Here is a 21,767-nt window from a genome sequence, read left to right on the forward strand (position 1 = left end):
TTGAATATTACACATGCCTTACACCAGGTATCTGAAAAGTAAAACAAAAAGCAAAAGAACATGTCAGTAATTTTTAAGGATGGTACTTCTGTGACCTCATGACTACACCTAGGAGCTTTCCCCAAAACCATGATAAAAGCCTGGCCACTGAACACAGTCATCACACATCATTTTCAATTTCTGGTGTTCTGAGAACTGAATTTTCAACAGTTTATATTTTTTTGTTTACATATCCTCTCTAAACAACCTCTCTCATAAGTATTAGGGCTCTCTTTGGCTGCACTGCAGGATTTATCAAGGTTTCTTGTTTCACAGAGACACAAAAACTGGATTTGTCTTCGGGTTGAATTTAATCACACAGGAGTGAGTAGTAAAACACTTTATCCTGCAGTATTTAGTGACAGCTCTGACTGTCCACAACTGCAACACCACCAGAGAAATGGAAGTGACCTTTTTAACTTCACAAACTGCAGTGATACTCAGAACAGCAGTGCCTGCAGAGGGATGCTGCTGCTCAGGCAGCACTGGGGTGAGGAGAAGAGAACTCCTGGTTTGGGGCTGGAGGTGTCTGCAGTGGTGTTCAAAACTCAGAGATGGGAGATTGCAGCCTGATAAGAACTGAAAACCATAATTAAAGATGGAAACCAAATCACTGCTGAAGTTAGATTGAAGGTAAGACTAAAATTCAGAAAAGTGAAGAAGATGAGATCTATTTTTATATCAGCAGTGGGATTAAAAGACCAAGTGAAGGAGGGAAAAAAAAGGCTGTAGAGTTTAGTGGCAGCAGAAAGGAGAACCCAACAGTAAGTAATAAGAACAGAAACACGTGATAAAAGCAGCACAGCAATTTTACTCAGGAAAGGAAAAACAATTTTATTATGTATTCTGAAACATATACATTAATAAGAACATTGCTTCAAAAAGTAAGGAAATCCAAAAGGGACCATTAAAACAAATTAAGTGTTGTGCCACACTCACAACTATATTTATGGTCAAAATATAAAACTTTGTCACCAATAGGAAACCTTTTTTTACGACTCTAGAAGTACACAGAATAATTTTTTCCCAGATGAACAAGATAATCGGGAAGCAGAAAATCTTTCAGGTCAAACAGTTGTGGGAGAACCGGTTCCAACGAAAATATCAGATACTCCTGTAACACTGACAAACACAGACAAAGCCTGCAAAACTTTATTACAAAGGAAGGAAAGGAAAATAAAAGTTTGCAGAAATCATCATTCCCAAAAATCCCTAAAGAGAACACAGGACAAAGAGGAGAGATGAGAAGAGAAACCTGTTTTTATCTGTGGCAAAATGAAGAGAAAAAACCTTATTCATTCTATCACATCTCTAAAATAATCATTTGGGGTAGGTTTGGACAAGTTAATTAAAATATTTCAGTAGTGGAGGATTATTCATAGCTCCAAATGCCTTTTAAAAAAATCTACTTATGAGACCATATCAGTTATTTGTCATTTTAGATTGGCAAGAATAGGCAAAATTCTACAGAATTGGCCATCAACCTTAAGTCCTTACACTGCATAAATCTGGCCCACGTTATTGTGAGGTTATACTTCAAACCAGCAAAACCCACCTAACTGGTAGAAAAAAAATGCCACTGTCTTCTTATTTACCAAGGCAGTTTTGATTTTGACTTATAACTTGAAATTTTTGTAGCCAAGGTATGCACACTGCAGCAAGCTGTGCAACCCATCCAGTCCCCACACATGGGAAGAGTGTGACAAAATCCAAGCAAACACATTGAGCAATCCTCAAACTCCTTAAAGGTTTCCAAAACAGTATCTCAGTTTCTCCCTTTGCCAATCCTTTCACCCTCCTGGGCTTCAACAAGCTCCACAGTTTCCTCAAGAAAAGAAGAGACTTAACACCAACAAAGAGCAACCAAAGCTCATTTTCCACTGATTAAAAAGAAAAAGAGCAGAAAACACACTAGTTCCTTCTGATAAGGCAACCAGGACAATTGCTTCAGGTTCTCGACAGAAATTAACTTCTGAGAAAGAAAGTCTCACTGCAACAAGAGAATAAAATACCTTATCCCTTGTGCTTAGCAGCGTGATATTCTTGTTTCGATTAAGTCAGTGGAGAAGAAACAAAACCCACGTGGGTTGTTCTCTGTGGAAAGACATGACGTACCATCACACCTGACCTTTTTACTTTGTAGATGCAGAAGTTTTAAAATAAATTTCAAAATAATTTAAAAAAAACCACCCTAACCCTACAAAGAGCTTTTGTAACATCCATAAACAACTGCAGCATAGCAGCCGTAACTGTGTCCTGTTTCCAGTCTCTGGGAAGCAAACAGGAAGCCTGTACGCTTACCTGATTGAAAAAGCAGCCAGTTCCTGAGATATTAATCAGCCTAAAGAAGACCTTTTCCTTCTTTTCCAGTTTTCTGGGATGCTTCCTGGCCCATTCAGGAAAGCAGTATGGAGACCAAGCTCTTTAACAGCAGCATTACCTTCATTTTCCACATTAAAGACTGCTACTTGCCCTGGTACTGTATTTACTTTTGGCCTAGGTGTGACAGCTCAGGCAGGGTTGTGAATTGAAACAACAAAGCCCCGCCTCTGCCAAGGGTGGTTTATCAGCATTTAACCTCTAATTTTGGGAGGCCGGCTTTTTCAGTACACCTCAAAAACCTTCACGATATTTTGAGATGAGTAACAACAAAAAATAGATGCGCCAGCCGTGTAAGAGATGTAATACTTCAAACTTTTAGGAAAGAACTATAAAAAGTTGGCAACCCATCACATCAACCTCCTAGTCTCCACTGATTAGGATTTTGCAATTAACAGAAAGCAAAACTTGCAAAGTTTCTCCCCCTTTTGCAGTTCTGGGAAAACACCTTAATCCCAAAAAGCTTTTGAAGCAGTTTTATATTTCTTCTCCTTTCCATAAGGAGAAAGAAGATGCAAAGAAGGATGAAACAAATGCCAAAGGGCAAATTCCACTTGTTCTGACACATGCAGCAGCTGAACTAATGCCCATGAATCTCACAGCAGTAAGCAACAACAGAGACATAATCCCTGGCCATTCTTTCTGCTCTTCTTGTTGCCTCTGCAAAAATTGCATTTCATTTCCACCTGCCCTAAAATACTCCATTTTTTCCCCATCCTGAAATTCTGGAAATGTTTTCCATCAGCTCTCAGGGTGTTTTCTTCATTAGAATTTTTTTTCCTGCACTATGAACAAGTGTGATGTAGCTCACATATATAACACACATTCAACTCCCTACCACTAGCTGCATATCATTCCTTTGAGCAGAGAAAAACCCCAATGCACATCTTTTTAATCACCCTAGTTCATTAACTAATGAAGGAAAAAGCAGCTCAGCTACAAATAGGTAACACCATGTAAGCATGTTAGTCTCCACAAATCAACAACAAAAAAACACGACTTCATTAAGCTTATTTCATGTTCTCTTCTTCAGGCAAGAAGGAAGAAGCTTTCATTGTACCTGAGTGGAAGAAAAAGACTCACAGCTCTATCATCAGGGTGCCCAAAATAGCAGCATGCATCCACCTGGCACCTCCTGGCAGCTGACTGGTATTTAGCTTCAGCCAGCCCAGCTGGGCTGCATTCACAGGCATTTAAAGGTTCACAGGTGCAGCCACCAGCAGTTGGCTGATAAGAGCTTGTGCAAACACTACTCTTGCAAGAAGGTCTTCAGACAGTTTATAGCTATGCTATAAACCAGTAACCAAAGTTTCTTCTGAAGCTTAAACACTGAGAAACAGACTCAGTCCTAATGCAGTCCTGTCCCTGTCTGTGCCAGCAATTCCACTGAATTTACTGCCTCCCATGCAACAGCAGAGATTAGCAGCTAATCAGTACACTTCTGGTGTGCTCCCAGTTTGGCAAACTGTAACCCAAAACCTACTTTGTCATATTTTCTCTGTTCTGATATTATTTCATATCATATTGCCTCCCCTCACTTGCTTAACTGTTGGCATTGTGCTCTAAAACACGTTTACTGTCTCTGAAGCACTGCTTCTGTGTGCAGGTAACAACAGCAACCTCTGTTTTTTCCTTTCTAAAATAAACATGTTCACATAGAGGAAATCGTTTTTAAAAATTTCAACTATTCAAGAGTGAACAAGCCCATTGTCTGGAGAGGAGACTTGGGGGCAGCAGTGTGCTGCAGAGCATCCATAAAAGTCCTGTGGATCACAAGGGTTCGAGGTTGGTGTGTGCTGGGACAGGGAGAGAGGACAGAGCATTCTCATTGTTTAAATGGAAACAATAATGATAGCATTTTTTTGTAAGCAAGCGAAGGAAGCAGTGTAATGTGGAAAACAGTTGTTATTACTCTGTTTGTGACTCCTTGTTCCCAAAAAATATGCTGCGTTACTTTGTAACAGTGAAGCAGGTAAACTGAGGTGACCTGAAACTGGGCAAATGGCCAAAAATGCATCTGATAAAACAGGCTTGGGAATATAATTTCTCTTTTTTTATACTGAGAGCGTGCCAGAATGGAAAATACCACATGGAGGATCTATAACTCTTGTAACTGTAAGATCTTTAACCTCAAATCCCCATAGAAATTCCAGATGTTTAGGCACTACACTGAATTCACTGCCAAACAGTGGCTTAGGCACTTTCAGGGAGAAAGCTGTTACCTGAGTCCAAGGGCATGATCCTCAAAACAACCTCCTCACACCTCAAAACCTGAAGGTTCATTACAAGTTTTTCCAACACAAGTGAAGTTCTCTGCATACTGTCTGATCTGTATTTAGAAAATTGAATATAGAAAGAAATTCCAAGAGCGGGGCCAAAACCCCAAGTCCTCCCTTTAGCAAAGAAACACGCTTTGTTGGGAGCCACTAAGACAGTTCTTGTGGTTTTAAGTTTTAATAGTGAAGGTTGGTACCATCAAACCTCCTCTATTGTTTTCAGTGAAAATGGCAGCAGAGATTGGTTTTGTGCTGGCACGTTACTCCTGCTTGGATCATGCTGAACAGATTAGAACACTTTATTGGATGAAGGCAGAGGATCTCCTTGGTTTAAGGACGTCACTGCATTTTAGGGTGGCATATCTGACATTCCCAGAGGGGTATTTTTGAGCACTGTGAAAATTGTACTCACCAAGCAGTGATACCTAGGGACCCAAAAGACCGAGCCAGGACTCTGAGGGTCCCACTTTTTGGCTGATGTACCCAACTTCCATTTACATCATTCTGTGTCTTTGAGCCTCGGTGGTTCATACAATCCTTAAGAAGCACTGTACAGCCAGTAACCTGAGCCAATGCAGCTCCTCTCTCAAATGACAAACAATGTTAGTCTTTTTGTTTGACAAGATGAATTTTAAAAGTTCCAGTCACGCTCAGGAAAAAAAGCAATCTCCCACCAGGCTATCTTAAATACACATTTTGTCTTGCTGCTTGAGTTAAAAGATGGCTAAACCTCTGTTTTATTTCTCGGATATCTCTTCTGCCATAGGACATTCTGTACATCAATGCATGAGCCATGTATATCCTTCATTTGGTCAAACGGGGTATCTTCATGAAATATTAAGATAGCACTCTTTGTCACTATTCAGCACATGTACCTGGAGATTGTTATATCTTAGCTAATTCAAGTAAAAAAGATCATGTATTTCTGTAAGCAAAGCATAGCATAAAATGTTTTCACTTTACCAACATAAAAAGTTTTCTTCTCAATTATGAAATAACTTCCAATTAAACAGGAAAACACTCAAAACCCTCTGGAATCTTGATTTTTTTTTTTTCCCCCTGCTGAGGAATTGATCCCTAAAATAACTATAAAGGCATATGACAACATCTGCAAAAATTATTATTACAACTTACCTTGCAGACAAAGAACAAAATTTTCAATAGCTGGAAGTCACAAAAAAATCAGAGAAAAAAACCAAGGTCAAATGTTATCAACCAAAAGGCGAGAAGTTTATACTGAAGAAGAGAGTAGACACCACCTGTACTTGCACCTGAAGTCCTTGAACAGTTTTTGATGGCCATTGTGGCAGATGACACAGAGACAGACCACAAAACATCACCTGTGCCCCACATGCACTGTCAACGTAAAATGTCTGAAGACACTACTGGAGTCCTAGAGATACAGATAGTAGAAGCCAGAGAGTTTGAAAGGAGAGTTAAAGGAGAGCTGTGTGGTTTGGGGCTCTCTAGAAGGACATGTTCTGAGTTTCTGCTTCAAAAATCCAGCCATAACAAGCAGTATTGGAAAGGCAGAATTTCTCTAATGTAAAAGGATAGAGGCAGCATCTTGAATTCTTTGTTTCACATACTAACTCTTTTTAAAACCAAGTGACCTACTGATCCTTATCCACTTTCTTATATACACATTTGGAATCCACCAAAGAGGGTAAGTATTAGATAAGTGTTTGGCTAAAACAGAGAAAATACTTATTTTTTTAATCACGAAGGCTTAGGAATTAAAAGTAATTCTACTACACAGACTTACTGAATGAAACAAGTTGCTTGTGTTTCATGAAATCTTATCTTTCACCTAGAAGAAAAAAAGGAAGGAAATATATATTGCATCCTTCCTTCAAATAAAAGCCTGAAAAGCAAGTAGTTCCTTCCCCAAAAGCAGAAGGACACAGATAAATGAGTTCTTCAGCTAGTCCTCTGACATAGAATCATATAAACTATGTCACATACTGTGGAGACTTCTAAAGTGAATTCTCAGATAAATAAAGTAGAAGAGGGAATCATTCAGAGAATTACTCGTCACTAATACAACTAAGTAACAACTGTGTTAGGACTGTCCATCTGAAACTCCCAATGATTTTCAGAATACAGCCCTGTCAAGATTAAGATTACCGTTGGGAATTCACAAATCACAAGAGTTATTATAATTCAGGACAATAAGATAAATTGTCACCAGAATTTTACTAGACACATTTTTTTATAAAAGTATACTCTTGACTAACCACTCCCATCTGAAATTATAGAATCACTCTCTCCCAACTGCCCCACTGCTATGAGTTTGTTAAAAGGAAAAAAACCTCTTTACTAAAAGACAACTGCAAGCCATCCCCACTGACCCCTTTAAGATCTTCTTCTAGCTCACTCCCTGGACTCACTTTTTTTGTGACCTCTATTTACAGAAGTTCCAGAACTGACTAGAAACTTTGAAATTACAAATAAGTGTAAGTCAGATTAAAATATGTAGGACTGATTAAAACGAGACTGAAGCTCACTGCATGCTGATAGCAGTGCAGCTGGAAAAATCTCATTTTTTTTCCACGTGGGGATGAGAAGGGAGAAGAAGCAGCCCCTACAGAAGATTCCCATGTCCTTCAGCTAGTTCTTTGGCCTCGCTCCAAAAGGGAAGAATGAACTTATTCAACGGCCTGGTCCCTCATCCTGAATTGTGTGCAAGTTGACAAACTCACAGTCAGTGACACCAATGACTGCTGAAGAGTAAGTAAATGTGAAAACTAAGACTGTAAGCAGCTCTTAGCCATTATTTTCAGAAAAAACACCAACCAACAAGATTGAGAAAGGTTTCATGCCATGCTCAAGTCAAAGTACAAGAAACAGAAACAGTGTGTGAGATTGGATAAACTGGTGACTGAAATAAAATCTCTTTTGGGGTGTTTTTTAAATCACTGAGCAAGAAATGAAACACATTAAAGTTGCACTGATCTTTGCTTCCTGCTTTGGAAGAAGACATAGTGGCTCTGAAACAAGATAAAATAAATAAGTAAACACAAGAGCCAGCTTCAATCAGGAAGCGCTGGACATTTTACAGTAAACTTTGATCCTTTTGACTTAGTGTGCTTCACCACGAGGCCATGTGTGTTCAACCTTTTCAGGTTAGCTTAACCTTTGAGGTTAATTTGGAGATCATGTGGGATTTCATTAAACACTGTAAGCACACACAGTAAGAGGAAGTAGTGCAAACCGTCTTGTTAAGCATGACTTCAGTACAGCTAAACAGATTGCAAGAGCACATGAGAATAGTAACTTCTTGAAAGAACAATAAAGAAGATAAAGGGTGTAAATAAAGCTACATCCTGGCTCCAGGACTGGTTCTGCCCAGAGAGCAAATATACTTGTTGACAATTCTCTATGTTTAAAAGTAGAAGTATGTTATAAGAAAAGGAAGTAATTTTTCTCTAAATTATTGAAGCAAAGTTTCTCAGATTACTGGATCAGGGAAACTCTTAAGTTCTTTTTTTCACTATTGCATTATTTTTTTCAAATATTCTTCAGTGGCCATGAAAGCAGGAAAAATACAAATTCCTACTAGCTCACTGCCTATTATGACATTAATGTCGTATATGCTAGTGTCTCTAATTAAATGGGCTTTTCAGACAGTACTAATGCACAGGAAGACGTTTTTCCCCCATTTTGAGCATCACAGACAGTCAGATTGTGTTTTCTGAGGATTTATTTTGCATGTATTGAAGTAACTATTTTTCACATGTTGTCTTTCCATTCACATGTGTGACCCTTAATGTCACAGCAACCTTCAGAAAAGGTCTGTTCCCTGTAAGAAAACTCACAGACAGCCTAAATCTTAGCAGAAAGGGAGAAAGAGAAAATCACAGGCAGAGGCTGGGGAGGTCCAAGGGGCAAAGGAACAGGCTCATGGAGTTCAGTCAGTGTGGATCTACTGGAAAAGGAACCTAGAAGCAAGGTCTTGTATTGCCCCTAATTCTGTGTGTCTCTTGCTCATTAGAAAGACTCTTTAAACCCTTGCTTTCTTGAAAGAATCATCATCCAGGAAAATAAAAGTGGTGGCCTGTATATCAGTACCCCAGAACCTACATATTTCTTCGTTATGCACACAGCTAGAGAAGTAACATTCTTCTCTCCAAATTAAGGCACCAAAAATTTTAGAACAGTAACTTTTACAACAGTGTAATTTAAAATATTATAATTGTATTCAAATCACTTTTTAACACAAAAAAATGAGAAATAATAAGCAGTTTCAGGAATCTTGAGTGGAAACATCTCAAAAATCTCCTGATAATGTAATTTTTGTTAGATATTTCTACTTTCCATCAAAGCATGCATCTTAATGTGATTGTAAAATACTCTTCTCAAATCATGCACTTCCTTCACTTTTACTTGTTAAGAATAAAGCCTTTTAAATTACAAAAGAAAAGGAGAAAAACATATACTGAACATGTTGGTATTAAATTGTATGATGATGCTCTGAAAATTATTTGAAGGAAGAAACAATTCACTTTTGATGGATATACTGCTTGGGAACTTCTTCATCTTTGGAAGGATGTCAGCCGTGACCTGTTTTGCTGATGTGCTCACTTTTCACTGAGTAACTTGTCTGAGCCCAATAAATCACTGAATTTAAGTACACCACAGATGTACTTAATGGTAACAAGTTTGGGGTGTGCTATTTGAGAGGAAAGAAAGGTCTATAAAAACCACAAGTGAAAATGTAGAACCTAAAATATCTAATATTTTACTTCCTTTGGAAAAAGTTCTTAAAATAAAATCCAAACACTCTATCCACAACACACACTCTCCCAATGATGTGTATTCAGTGAACAGCATGTATTTCCAAGAATCAGTGAGTGAGCAAAATTTATATAAAGACTCTTGAAATGCATGCTTTTTTGGCATACATAAAACATGTTCAAAACTCTTCCAAGAATGTGGTCCCAAGTCACACAGCTTACACACCCCTGACTTAACAGAGGTCTGTTTACATTTACAAGACCGAGGAAATATTATAAAGTTAAGCCAACTTACCCTGCGCTACAGAGTCCAGCCATGAACACCATTCTGAGAAAAAATAATAGCTCTTCATTTCTGCTACTGAAATTCCTCTCTGATTCATCATCAGAGAAGAAAAAGGTCCACTTTTCTCTTCCCCTGCTCAGAACAAACTACCATGAGTAGGTAAGAGCTTTCCTACTAACTGAACTTTGTTCCATAAATGCAACAGGTGGCACAAGATGACTTTACAAATGTATTTTCCTCCACTAATGCCACTGTTCTTGTAATTATCTCTTTAATTATAGTGTTCTCCCCTCGTGTCCCCACCCTGAATATTTACAGACTGCTGATATACCCAGTGTCTCATACAGTATATCTAAGCATAGGCATAAGCCCCAAGCATATTTTCACTCGTGTTAGGCTTTAGCAAGGCAAAGCAAACTGTTTTTCATGCAGATATTCACCATACTATCTGGAACTAATCGTATTGAATTGCTTACTCACAAGTAAAGTTTGTCACCTCTCCTACAGATTCACACCCAACTCTCTTCTCTATCTTTCTGATGGAAAAATTGCAAGTGCATTTCAAGCAGGACAGGTAATGAAAGTCTCAGGCACTGAAGCACAAATTCTCAAATTAATCCATTTTCAACACATTTATCCAACTAGCAAACAAAAATGTGAATACAGCAAACAGAAAACGCAGTCTTACATGCCTGGACCTATCCAGTGCCAGGACTAACAGTAATAAAATTGTCATGGTAGACTTGAATACCGACCAGAAATGTCAGTGTTTGCACGCGCTCCAGGCAGGCTTTGGCTACATCGAAGCCTGCAGGTACACTGAAGTCTTCAGGTACTAAAATATTTCTGCTACATTCGTGTGCTCAGTCTGATATTTTCTGCATCCACACATCTTGCTAGCCTGTCTGTAAGCTAACTCCCTCTTCCCATACAAGAATGACCAATATCTAACAGAAATATTCATACAACTCCAGAAGATATACCACATCTCCATCCCCTTGGCTGACACAGAAGATGCAAAGGTGCTCTTCCTCTAGACTCTTCTTCACTCTTTGTTGTGGATTATTCAGGTTATCTGACTCCTTTACTACGAAAAACTATTAGTATTAGACACCCACATTACAGCGCTGCCTCACTGTACCTTTGTGCAGAACTTCTTTGGCTTGGCAGGACCCTGTGACACGGACAGTCTCCTCATCTAGCCATTCATTACATGTCTAAAGCTACAGATGAGAGCAAACTGCTTCAGTCATCTTCATCAGAAAACCAACCTGAATCCACTGTGAAAAGATGCAGACTGCAGGATGCCTCCAAAGATACTCCCCGTCCATACTACGCGCAGCACAGACTGAAGACAGATGTCTCTGGCGCCTCTACTTGCCAGACTTGTTTTACAGCTCTCAGTTCAAGCTGACCTACTGTTCCCATTTGCTCAAAGAAAGGGAGAAGAGGGAGGGAGAATCTCAAAGGATGGTCTGTGAGCACTGTGCCAGGAAGCCCACCACAAAGGGCCACAGCAATTCAGCACCCTGGGAAATCTCCGCTGCTGATGGGACACAAGTGTCCCCATGGAAGACTGCTCAGAGTCACAGCTTTCCAGAGCTGAAATCCTCCACAAATCCACAACTGCTGCCCCACTTGCATGCAGTCAGAGATGCAGAAGCACACAGAGGAGACACAGTTCAGTGACAGATTCTGAAAACACGATGCTGCCTCACACAAGCCTGGCTGCACCAGCCTGGGCCCTGCCTGCCCAGGTAGGAGAGGCCACGTGGCAGCTGGTCCCAAACCTCTGCATTCCAAAGAACAAGTGTCATCAGAGCCAGGGCTCAACTGGGGTGAGCAGATAAAGGCAACACATCCTGCCCTGAGTATAAGACACCTGCAGGCAACAGCGCAGTGAGGGTTAGGCCAAGGAGGACAGATCCAACCGTCCACGAGCTGCAGGAAATAAAGTCTGCTTTGTTAAAACAAAAATAAAACAGAGATGGCTTTGATGAAGTAATGCTGACTCTGGAATCAAGCCCAGCTTCCCTTATTAAGGTAAATAAGATAATGCAAAATCAATACATGAACTAGAATATTTATTGTTCAGTTAAAGATTACTATATTCTATATTAAAGATTTTAACATGCAGGGAAAGGATGAAGCGACATCAAAGCAAACATGCTCTCAGCAATTTCCAGAGATGTTAATGAAGAGAGAACAAAGCTTTGTGAGACCTGGGACAACAGGACAGGGTGGCTCAACTTTGTCACGAGGAGAAGAGAGGTGCATATATCATGGAATTCACAGAACCACAAGCACATTTACTTGAGAAATACATTCATTGTAATTTCACCCAGCGTAGCTACAGGACAGAAACGTTCTCAGGCAGGAGCACCTCTTCCCTTCTGCACTCTAAAACTTTGATCCACCTTGTGTGGAACATTTGGTCTGAAAGTGCCACTGAAAGCTGAGGTTTGCCAAGAGCAAGGTGTGAAAACTCCTATCAGACCAAAAAGGCCATCAAACAGCTTTGACCAAAACAATTGAATAATTCTTTCTGGATATATAAGGTTAACATTAAAAGCATATAATTGCTTTCCCAATGTCAACATAAAATGGGTAACAGGAAGGAAAGGAAACAGAATTTTTGCATACTTGACGACTTCAAACAGAAAAGGCTGCAACATGATCAAAAGGAGTTTTGCAATAATAGTGAAAAAGGGTGGGAGACAGAACAGACAACTTCCTAGAGAAACATACTATTTTCTGTCTATATACACACTTATATATAGTGAAAGGAACCTGTAAGTAAAAGATGACTGTATGGCATTACAAGATTTATATTAAGGAGCTTAGCCTAAAGTAAATTAGGCAAAAATTAGGAAAACTATGTTAGAATGTGTTCAATAGAATAAATTTGTGGTTTTCTCCTACGTAGTCAAGCTTTGCCTATACTTGGAATTAGCTCCAATCCATTAATGAATGGCCAGCACGTGCCTGAAACTCATAAAAACAAAAATATTATAAAGTATTTGGTGAACGGGATGGCTTTTATGGCTACACTTAGGACTTGACTGAAGTGTGAGTGCTACCAAGTGATGGCTGAATGCTACACAAAAATAAGACTCAAATTACAGGAGATCTTGTTTTGCTTTGCTTTGCAAGATCTGCATCCCATGTGGTTAAAATATTACTAAATTTTTCTAAATTCTTCTTTACTGTGATTAACAGCAATTAACATAAAAACTTTTTATTCTGAGCTGAACAGAATTAAATGTTACATCTTTATAATTTACTAGTTAGTGCCCCTAAAAGTACCAAACCTTGGCCTCATGAATGACTTGTAAGTCAGGAAAGATGAAGTCTTTATGTTTTAAAGGTTATAAACGAAGTTTACAAGAAAACTCCTTACAATTTTAATTCCAAACCCAGTAGATGACGAAAGACTCGGTGAGCACAGTACAAATGAAGGTGTGAGAAAAATGAATCACCCCCAGAGAGGCCTTTTTCTCTTCTTAATTTTTTTCCTAACAGTATATGTCAACATTAAAGAAAGAAATATTGGAAAGTCTTGAAAATTAACTAAGGTAGCTTAGCTTCTGTTGATTTCAATTTTCAAATTAATTTAAAAAGAAACAAAAAAGTAATTTTTTTTTTGTTTTTAAAGACCACAATAGGTCACTATGCATAAAAAAGCCAAAAAAGTTTTAATTAATTATTGAAAAATTGTAATTCAGCTTATCTTAGACAGTCAGGGTTATTTTTTTCAGAGAAATAAACCCCAAAATGTAGCTTTTCTAAACACAAAGATTGGATGATTATCAGTCACATTAACATGTTATTATACCACATACTGTATGAAAGAGACTTTGAGCAAGTGGTGGCAGGTCCTAAATTTAAAAATTTAAATTTAAATTTAAAATTTAGAGATCAGAGTCTTCTTGATTTTTTGAATACAGTTAAAAATAATTTTTTTTGGTGTAATTAATTATATTTTTTAGGAGAGGAACACTCAGTGACATTCTTCCAGAATATGAAAGGAGAGCTGGTGTAAAGCATTCAAATTTGTGTTAGATACTGTCATACACCTGGAACTGCGAGGAAAAATAAGATATAAAGCTTTTTTCCAGTAAGTACTGGTGACAGAGAGTAATCACTATCACAAGCAATACCTCATATTGACAAGGATATATATTTTTTAACTGTAATAGTTGCTGGATCCCTACAGCAACTTTCAGAAACAATACTTGCTCCTGCAAGAGTCATCAGTTGAGAAAGCAACACACATCCTGGCTAATTACTGCTCCTTTCAACTCACATGCTGCTCAAATTTAAGTGCAACATTCTACATATGCATGCATCACACTGTAGAATTACATATACGTTCACCTCACCAGAGCATATTTGATGCGTGTTATTTCTTGAGTGTCGTCTGCCGTGAAGGATTTGGAAGAATCTTGGTAGAATCCTAAAATGACTTTCATGTCTTTCTCTTAAAAACCGGCGTTGAGACATGGGTGTATCTTCACCAAGCTAATCAGTAAAGGAAATAAAAAATCTGCTCTTCAGAATAACCACTTCTAGAAAGACACTCTAATTTTGTTTCTAAATGTCAATGGAATGTGACACTTATTTGCCAAATTCAAATGCTATCAAAAAATGATAAAAAAAGGTGCAGATTTAAAGACCTGGAAACAGCTGCAGTGCAATTATTTGTATTGCACTGTGGTATTCCTCAGGAACCAATACCTGGTTTTACTGGAAAGAAAAAAGAAAAATCGGTTGCACTTAATGGACTGAAAATGCCAAGATTGTTTCTGCACAAAATTGTGAGGCCCTCTCAGTTCCTAGCGTGCTGCACCCAGCACACAGGACATCTTGCCACAGCTTTCCATTAACTCTCCATGAGATTACTATGAATAAAGAAGGCACAGCTTCTCATGTAAGCAGGTCAGATGAGCAAGTGAAATTTAAAAAAACTGTGAAACTGTCTCTTTTTGGTGTTTTATCCAAAATAACTATAGTCAAACTGACAGCCCTGCCCTGTTTTGGATGAAGAAAAGCCCCCACAAAACGTCCAGTTTGTTAGTGCAGTCCAGCAGCACACGGAGATCCAACCACTGTTTGCCCCAAGTAGCTGGTACTACAGCCTCTGTCTTCACATTCTTTTCTTTAATGTGAGGGATCTTCAGCAGTAGCAAAGAAACATGAGAGGTTTCTCCTGAAGAAGGGCAAGTTGAACGTCTTTCCTTTAACTGTATGGTCTTGCTTGTAAGTTCACAACTTGGCACTCCAAGGGCAGAAATCTCACACTGACACTTGCTGTGTTTCCTGATTCTGTGTCTCAAACACCCGGTATTCCTCAGAAGCAACTGCTCTGTTCGTGCCAGCAAATTAAAAGAAAACACCTTTGTGAATACAATGTTATCAATTAGAAACTCCTCTTCAGTTTGCTTGCCCAAAGTCAGACTCTCATCATCAATACAACTCCTCTTCCTCTGTCTGTATCTGCACAGAAGTGAGCATTGAGCTCCACAAAGGCAGAGCCCGTTTCCAGAATGTGTGAGCAGAGAGGTCTCACAAGAAAATCCTGAATCTTCCTGGGAGTTAACAAACAGCTAATAGGAAGGAAGGGTGGGGAAATGAATCCCAGGCTTTCTTAAAACATATCAGGAAACCCTACACTGTCTGTTCCCCCTGTCTCTTTCAATGCAGGAGAGAGGAAATTGATAATGCTGCTTTACTTGGCAGTCAAGATTTTCCTCTCAATTATGTTTAACTATGCTCTGTGTGGCCACAAATCTGCCACAACCCACATATATACCCTTACACACGTTGCCCTGAAGAAGAGTTTTAAAATATGATGTACCAACTATTACTCTGAAAACAAATTCAAATAGACAACCTTTAGTCAATCACATTGAAGTAAATATGAAATAGCTTATTACAAAATTTTAGTTTGCATATGCTGTGTTAACAGAGGAGAATCAATAGAGTTCTAGCTGGAATTCATTCAACATGAAATCATGGGCAAATGTGACAATCTTGAAACGTAACAACAAAGAAAAGTATCCAAGTAATAAATAAGAACGGATGAATTTCATGCAAATATCACCTGTTTTCCAAATTTATTATACGAAGCAAATGGACTACTGCATATTGCAGCTGTGCTACCTGTCCTGGGTCAAAGGCCTACTAAGCTATTTAAGTACACAGGGATTAAAAGGAAGGAAGAATGGGAACAGTCTAGTGGTGGAAAACCACCATGATGCTCACTGCCAATATACTATATACTCAGGCTTCAAACAAAAGAAGAACTGAGATTAGGTACAGCATCTGTATTAGACAAAATTCCACATTTTCTTGTGCTGCTTGTCACTGGTGAGCACAAAGAACAGTATTTGCATAGACAATGTGTTTCTTGATGAGTTTCCCAGTGGGAGGCACCAAATGGGACCAGGGGACACCTGTGGTAGATTGTCAGCCATCTTCTTGTCCCAAGGGGCTGGGTTATACATCTGTCCTTGGGGGTTAAAAACAGTTTTCTCTGAATCATTGCATTTATTGTAATCTTTTTAGTAAATTGTAAGTCTGACTTGTAATCTCTCTTCAGTTGGGTTCATTTATCCCACTGGTTTACTTTTAAACCAGCACAGGTAGATGGAACAGGAGAAAATGGCTTCAAGTTGTGCCAAGGAGGTTTAGGTTGGGTATTAGGAAAAATTTCCTCGCAAAAACGGTTGATGAGCTGCCCAAGGAAGTGGTGGTATTTGAAAGACATATAGATGTGGCATTTAGGGACATGGCCTAGTGGTGGACCTGTCAGTGTTAACAGCTGGACTCAATGAACTTAAAGGTCTTTTCCAACCTAAATGATTCTGTGATTCTATGAAAAGTGACTCGTTGTCCCAGAAGTGATTTGAGTGTGCAGTGACAGCACTGACACATGGTGAAAACCTCACCAACAATTCGTGCAGAGGATTATTACAATGAAGCAAAAGGATGTTCTCCTTGCTTTCTTCACATATCAAATGCATGCAGAAGATTGATGACTTGAGCTGTGAAGTTGGTAAGTACACACAATCCTACTGAAATCTAGCCATTAGCTACATCCCTGTCTGCAAACAAGCTTTTAATCTTCTTTCAAGCACTCAAATTTGTGCCTAGAAGCAAAGAAATTAATCACAACAATGGCTATGGTAGTGCACAATCAGAAGGAAACAGATGGTGTAATGCACTGTTTTCCAAACAGCAGCAGCTTCAATCTCCAGGAAAATAATCTGAATATTTTCCTTTGCCGTTGGCATTACTATAACAAAAGCTCCTATTAGGAGAGTATCTTCTCTGCTCTGTACAGCATAAGCAAATTACGTCACAGTTTAAAGACAGTAATATTCTTTGAGTATTAGTTGGCAGATCCAACTAGACTGCACCTATCTCTTCTTTCACATTATGAAAATGGTAACATTCAGTGGCTAACACCCCACCAATTATCTTTAAATGACTGCAGACACCTTGATGTAATCAACAAAATTGTGGTGATGAAACAGGGCTTATTTTTCTCATGCTTCATTTCCAGGTTTGTTTCTGACCACAGGCAGTGTTGCACATTGACAAGAGAAGCAGCCACACTGACGTACATCTGTATGCTCTGATTCTTCCTTTAATTCCCAGGGGCTCTCACAGTATTTTAGTAAAATAACTGCAAGTTTTCTTGGGAATCATTAAATTAAGAGGCCATCACTTTCTTCACCAGTGAGTGTTTGTACTGTTCCTTTTGATCTTTTTGTTTGTACAGGGGCCTTATCTTTACGGGACATCTCAAACACCCTATTATGATTTTTCCTCCAAATCCTAACAATTATTTACAGGTCCTTCCTTACATCCTCACATTCAATGTGACACTGAAAGGTTCACATTATAGGACATGTATTCCTCTTAACTGTACAGAGCAGGAGGCTCTGTTAGCAGAATCATCACTGCTCTATTGTGTTTCTTTTGTATTTATTCCATTCCTTAACACAAGTTATTCTTCGTATGTGCTGATATGTCACTGCCACTGGTGTTGCTCTTTCTCCTAATTTAAGCCTCATTTTTCAGGCAAAAGAGTACATCTCACAGACATGAAAACATGGCACCTCTCCTGCACTTCCAAGATCTCACCACGCTCACGGGGCACAGGAGTCCACCTGTGAGATCTCTATCTTTTGCTCATCCAGTCTTTCTCCCTGGAGTCCTGGCAGGGAGGAACTTCCACAGAGAAATTTCAGTATTGGAAGTGCCATCATATCTCCAGTAAAAACCCAGAGGGCTGCAGGAGAGATCAGGCATGAGGAATATAAAAGACTATGAAAAATATATAGGGAATTGTGTCTAACATACACACATGCAGAGCTCAGAAATGACTATTTCTTGGAACAGTTTCTAAAAAAAAAAAATGTAAGGGTACATACAAGCTAAATCTTGCCATGTGTATCTTTCAGCATCAACACACTCACAGTTCAGTTACAGTGGAAATCAAATGAGGGGGAAGGAAAGTGAAATGTTGTTTAGATTTTTCTCTTTAAAACACGCTTCATCAATTATGTCTGCACACATTTATTTTGTTGAGAACAGTCACACAAACAAAGCTGAACTGGGCTCATGCTACATTTTTGAACAAAATTATTGTTTTGCACATATTAAAATATAACATACAAGTTACATCCAATCTACAATGTAAGCTGTTTTATAAACACCCATATACCATAACAAGGCAGCACTGATTGTTATTACGCTTAGTCCTGAGCTTCCTTATAACCTCACATAAATGTTGAATTATGGCGAGTTGCTCGTGTTGATTTTTAAAATGAAAAACAAGCTCTCAAAGATAAATCGATGCCAGAGGCTAGTTACTAGGCTAAAAGACTAAAGAGCTAAACAGAGGCTGATTTTGGTGTAGCTGAGATCTTAAAGACACAGAACTTGATATTTTTATATCCTCACATCCCAGAGAGCTATCGGAGATGGAAAATGCTGAGAGTAAACCTGTCTGAAAATCCAAGAAATAAATTATTATTCCATGAATATTCTAGTATTCTTGAAATGCAAGAAAAAACTGAATCTTCCTTTTTCAATCTGGAAGAGATTAATATAAAGTTTTGGTACAATCTTTGCCTTTATTATTTTTATGCTTGTAAGAATTGGATAGCTGTGCTTGTAGTTCACTTTCAGACTACTCTAGCAGAACATTCTCTCTAGCAAAAAGTTTAAAAAGGGGTCCCATAGTGTAATCTAGAGAATCTGTGACCTGGAATCATATTTAATGAAATAGAGAAGCTGGAGTGGGAAGAAATCTGAGAAACAGATATGAATGGAGGTTATCTTGGTAAACCTAAAAGCAATTACAAACAAACCCAACATCTCATAAAAACAATGACAAATATTCTTAATATTTTGATATTAATTTATTAAGGGTCAGGAGTTAAAAGAATTATTTAGTTTCACAAGAAATCTGCACAGAAACCCGGAATTAAGTTACAAGAGTGAATTACAAGAGCGAATTAGGTTAGTTGTCCATGCTTAATCCTAACTGGATGTATCTGCTCAGAGACAAACCACGATTGTAATAAGCATCAGATGAATATAAGTAGATCAGGACTGAGATAAATGGACAGCTTGCATTCTATTTATACTTGCACATTATGCTGTTGAATCACTGCTACCAGTCTTTCCTTAAAGCAATCTCTCAAAAAAAAAATGAAACTAAAATAAATCCTAAAATCAATGCTAAGCATTTCATAATTTAAATGTATATTAACAAATTAAAAAAAAATTGCAATACATAAAATTAGGGTTTTAATACTGTGGGAGTGTTAGCATTTAATTGTCAAGTCAAGAACAAGCTTTTAAAGCCCAACATCTGTCCCTCTAATATAAGTAATCTTATACTGCATGTCTGAATTTCCTGAAGGTCAGCAATAAATGTGACCCGTCTCCAAAAGAACAAGTTCTTCCACCATTAACAACACAAAATACTGTGAAAATCACAGTGGATCAGAGAAATAACTAGAGAAGAGTGTCTCTTTATTATCTGTCGAGCGAAGTGAGCTTTAATACCTAACAAGAAAGCATTTCTACTTTGTCCTTTAATGTAGATCCTTTCACTTTTGAAGGCAACTAGCAATTGATTTCAAAACTTCAGAGATGTTCTAGGAAAGTGTAAGGAAACTGGATGTATGCTGGAGAAGACGAGGAGGTCAGAATATATGCAAAGCCTGATTAATATATAGTGCCAATCAAAAACAGCAGGTAAAGGCTATTGCGATACTGGAGCTAATTAAGCAACAGTCACCACCAGTTCACTCATTTCCTTAAATTCTACTAAGTAAAATGACCTGGGAGATGGCAATTACAGATTGTGATTGAGCAAATTTGTCAGAGGTATGAGGTCTACCTTTTTGGTCACAAGTTAAAGTACGTGAAGAAGAGGAATCTGTTCACATTAGGAAGCTCCTGGGAATTATTTCAGTCCTATGCTTGATATGGGTCCACACTTTCACCCAAACACAGCATCTCAGCTCTGTGTTCAGCACCCGACTGCTGCTGCTCTGTGAGCAAAATGCAAGGGGTGGGGGGACAATGGCAGGTGGTGGGCCTGTCGAGAGGGGATTTTCACATCAAGAGAAGCAGAAAGAAAGTGATACGAGACCTTTGGTGTCACCACACAGCTGTGCCAGCATACCAGAGAGTCACTGCAAGGGGAAGCTGCTGCCAAAAACCAGAAAAAACAATTAGCAGCAAAAAGAAGTGGCTTAAAATGATTTATCAAATACAGTTTCCTTGAAAATGTCCTGTAAAGATTGCTATAGTTTTGGGCATATTGGCCATTCCCTGCACATACACCGTGGGACACAGCAGTCATTCCCATCATGTACCAGACAATAATCAAACAAAGGGACTCAGGATAAGTAGTTGCCTTTATGCATTGTTATGCTAGTGAAAGCTCCGTTCAAAAATCACCTGTATCTAGTATGTGTATATACATACCTATATAAAAACATGTGAACGTATAGAAATTAATAATACATCCAGTCAACAATATTGACTGACCTTCCAGCAAACAGCTCTGTGCAGAATAAGCTGGGGAAGAGAAAGCCCAAATTTTATGTTGGAAGAACTTTTGCTGGCATTTAGAAATACTTTTTATTATGCTCAAAAGAGAGATCTAGTTCAAAAGCCATATCCTTAAACAACTGCAGCAGGTACACAGTATTTCCTCATCATATTAACTTCTGGTAGACGCAGACAGAGAAGAAAAAGGGGGTTATATGCACTTACACTCTGGTCAGGTACTGCTGCTCTCCCCATCTTGGTCTACCCTATCTGAGGTAGTGAACAGCTCACTAATGAGACCTGCACTTCCTTAGTTTCTCTACAGGAGTCAGAGCAACCTGCTGCTCCACCTGGGAACACATTTCTCAATTGTTCAGGGAGGTTGATTTTGCTGAGGTCCAGGGCACTGCAAACCCCATGATTAGATGGGTGACTTTCAGAAGGTCTTTTCCTAAAGACGATACCTTTGACAATTATAAAATGCAGAATACGGTATAGACTGCTACTGGATCAGCGCATTTAGATAGTTCCCAGCAGGGGTGAGCCCTGGCTACAGCTTCTGGTGTTCTCAATAATCTGATGTGTACAGTGAGAAATGACTGCTGCACACCTATGTACACAGAAGATATTGTCTTGCTGTGCTGCCACAGGCCAGGAGCACCCTTTGAGCCTTCTGCTACCCTAACTTCCTCTGAAAAATGTTCTCTGTTGCCATGTGCTTTGGACCCAAGGAATCCAATGCTCAGCTTCTCACGTCTTCTCTATCAGACTTCAATTCTTTTCCACATTTCACAATCCTCCCTCTTTAGTCTCTTCATGAATGGGCTATTAATAAACCAAGAAAGTTTTCAGTTGAGTAGCTGCTTTGAAATTCTTCTGCATGCACTGTTATACCAATTACAAATTTATATGGCAGTAATCCACTCTGCACAAAAGAAGTAGTGCTGTTAATACGTCACAAATCTTGTA

At 38.7% G+C, this 21,767-nt stretch overlaps 1 protein-coding gene across 12 annotated transcripts in view; it reads right to left on the bottom strand.

Moving 5' to 3' along the window:
- MCF2L (MCF.2 cell line derived transforming sequence like) overlaps window positions 1–21,767 on the bottom strand; it is a 147,326-nt gene that overhangs the window by 83,507 nt on the left and 42,052 nt on the right. The window contains exon 1 of one of the 12 annotated variants that reach the window (XM_050331709.1): window positions 14,099–15,237. The exons of 9 other annotated variants lie outside the window; for them this stretch is intronic. In XM_050331709.1, coding sequence (XP_050187666.1) covers window positions 14,099–14,219 — 121 coding nt within the window. In that variant the 5' untranslated portion in view covers window positions 14,220–15,237. Of the gene's footprint in view, window positions 1–10,987; window positions 11,136–14,098; window positions 15,238–21,767 lie in introns of those variants that run through there. 2 more of the 12 variants (XM_050331718.1, XM_050331717.1) reach the window with 2 other exon arrangements.

This window comes from Myiozetetes cayanensis, unplaced genomic scaffold (assembly GCF_022539395.1).
Source record: "Myiozetetes cayanensis isolate MyiCay16 unplaced genomic scaffold, myiCay2020 scf5-8, whole genome shotgun sequence".
Taxonomy (NCBI): domain Eukaryota; kingdom Metazoa; phylum Chordata; class Aves; order Passeriformes; family Tyrannidae; genus Myiozetetes; species Myiozetetes cayanensis.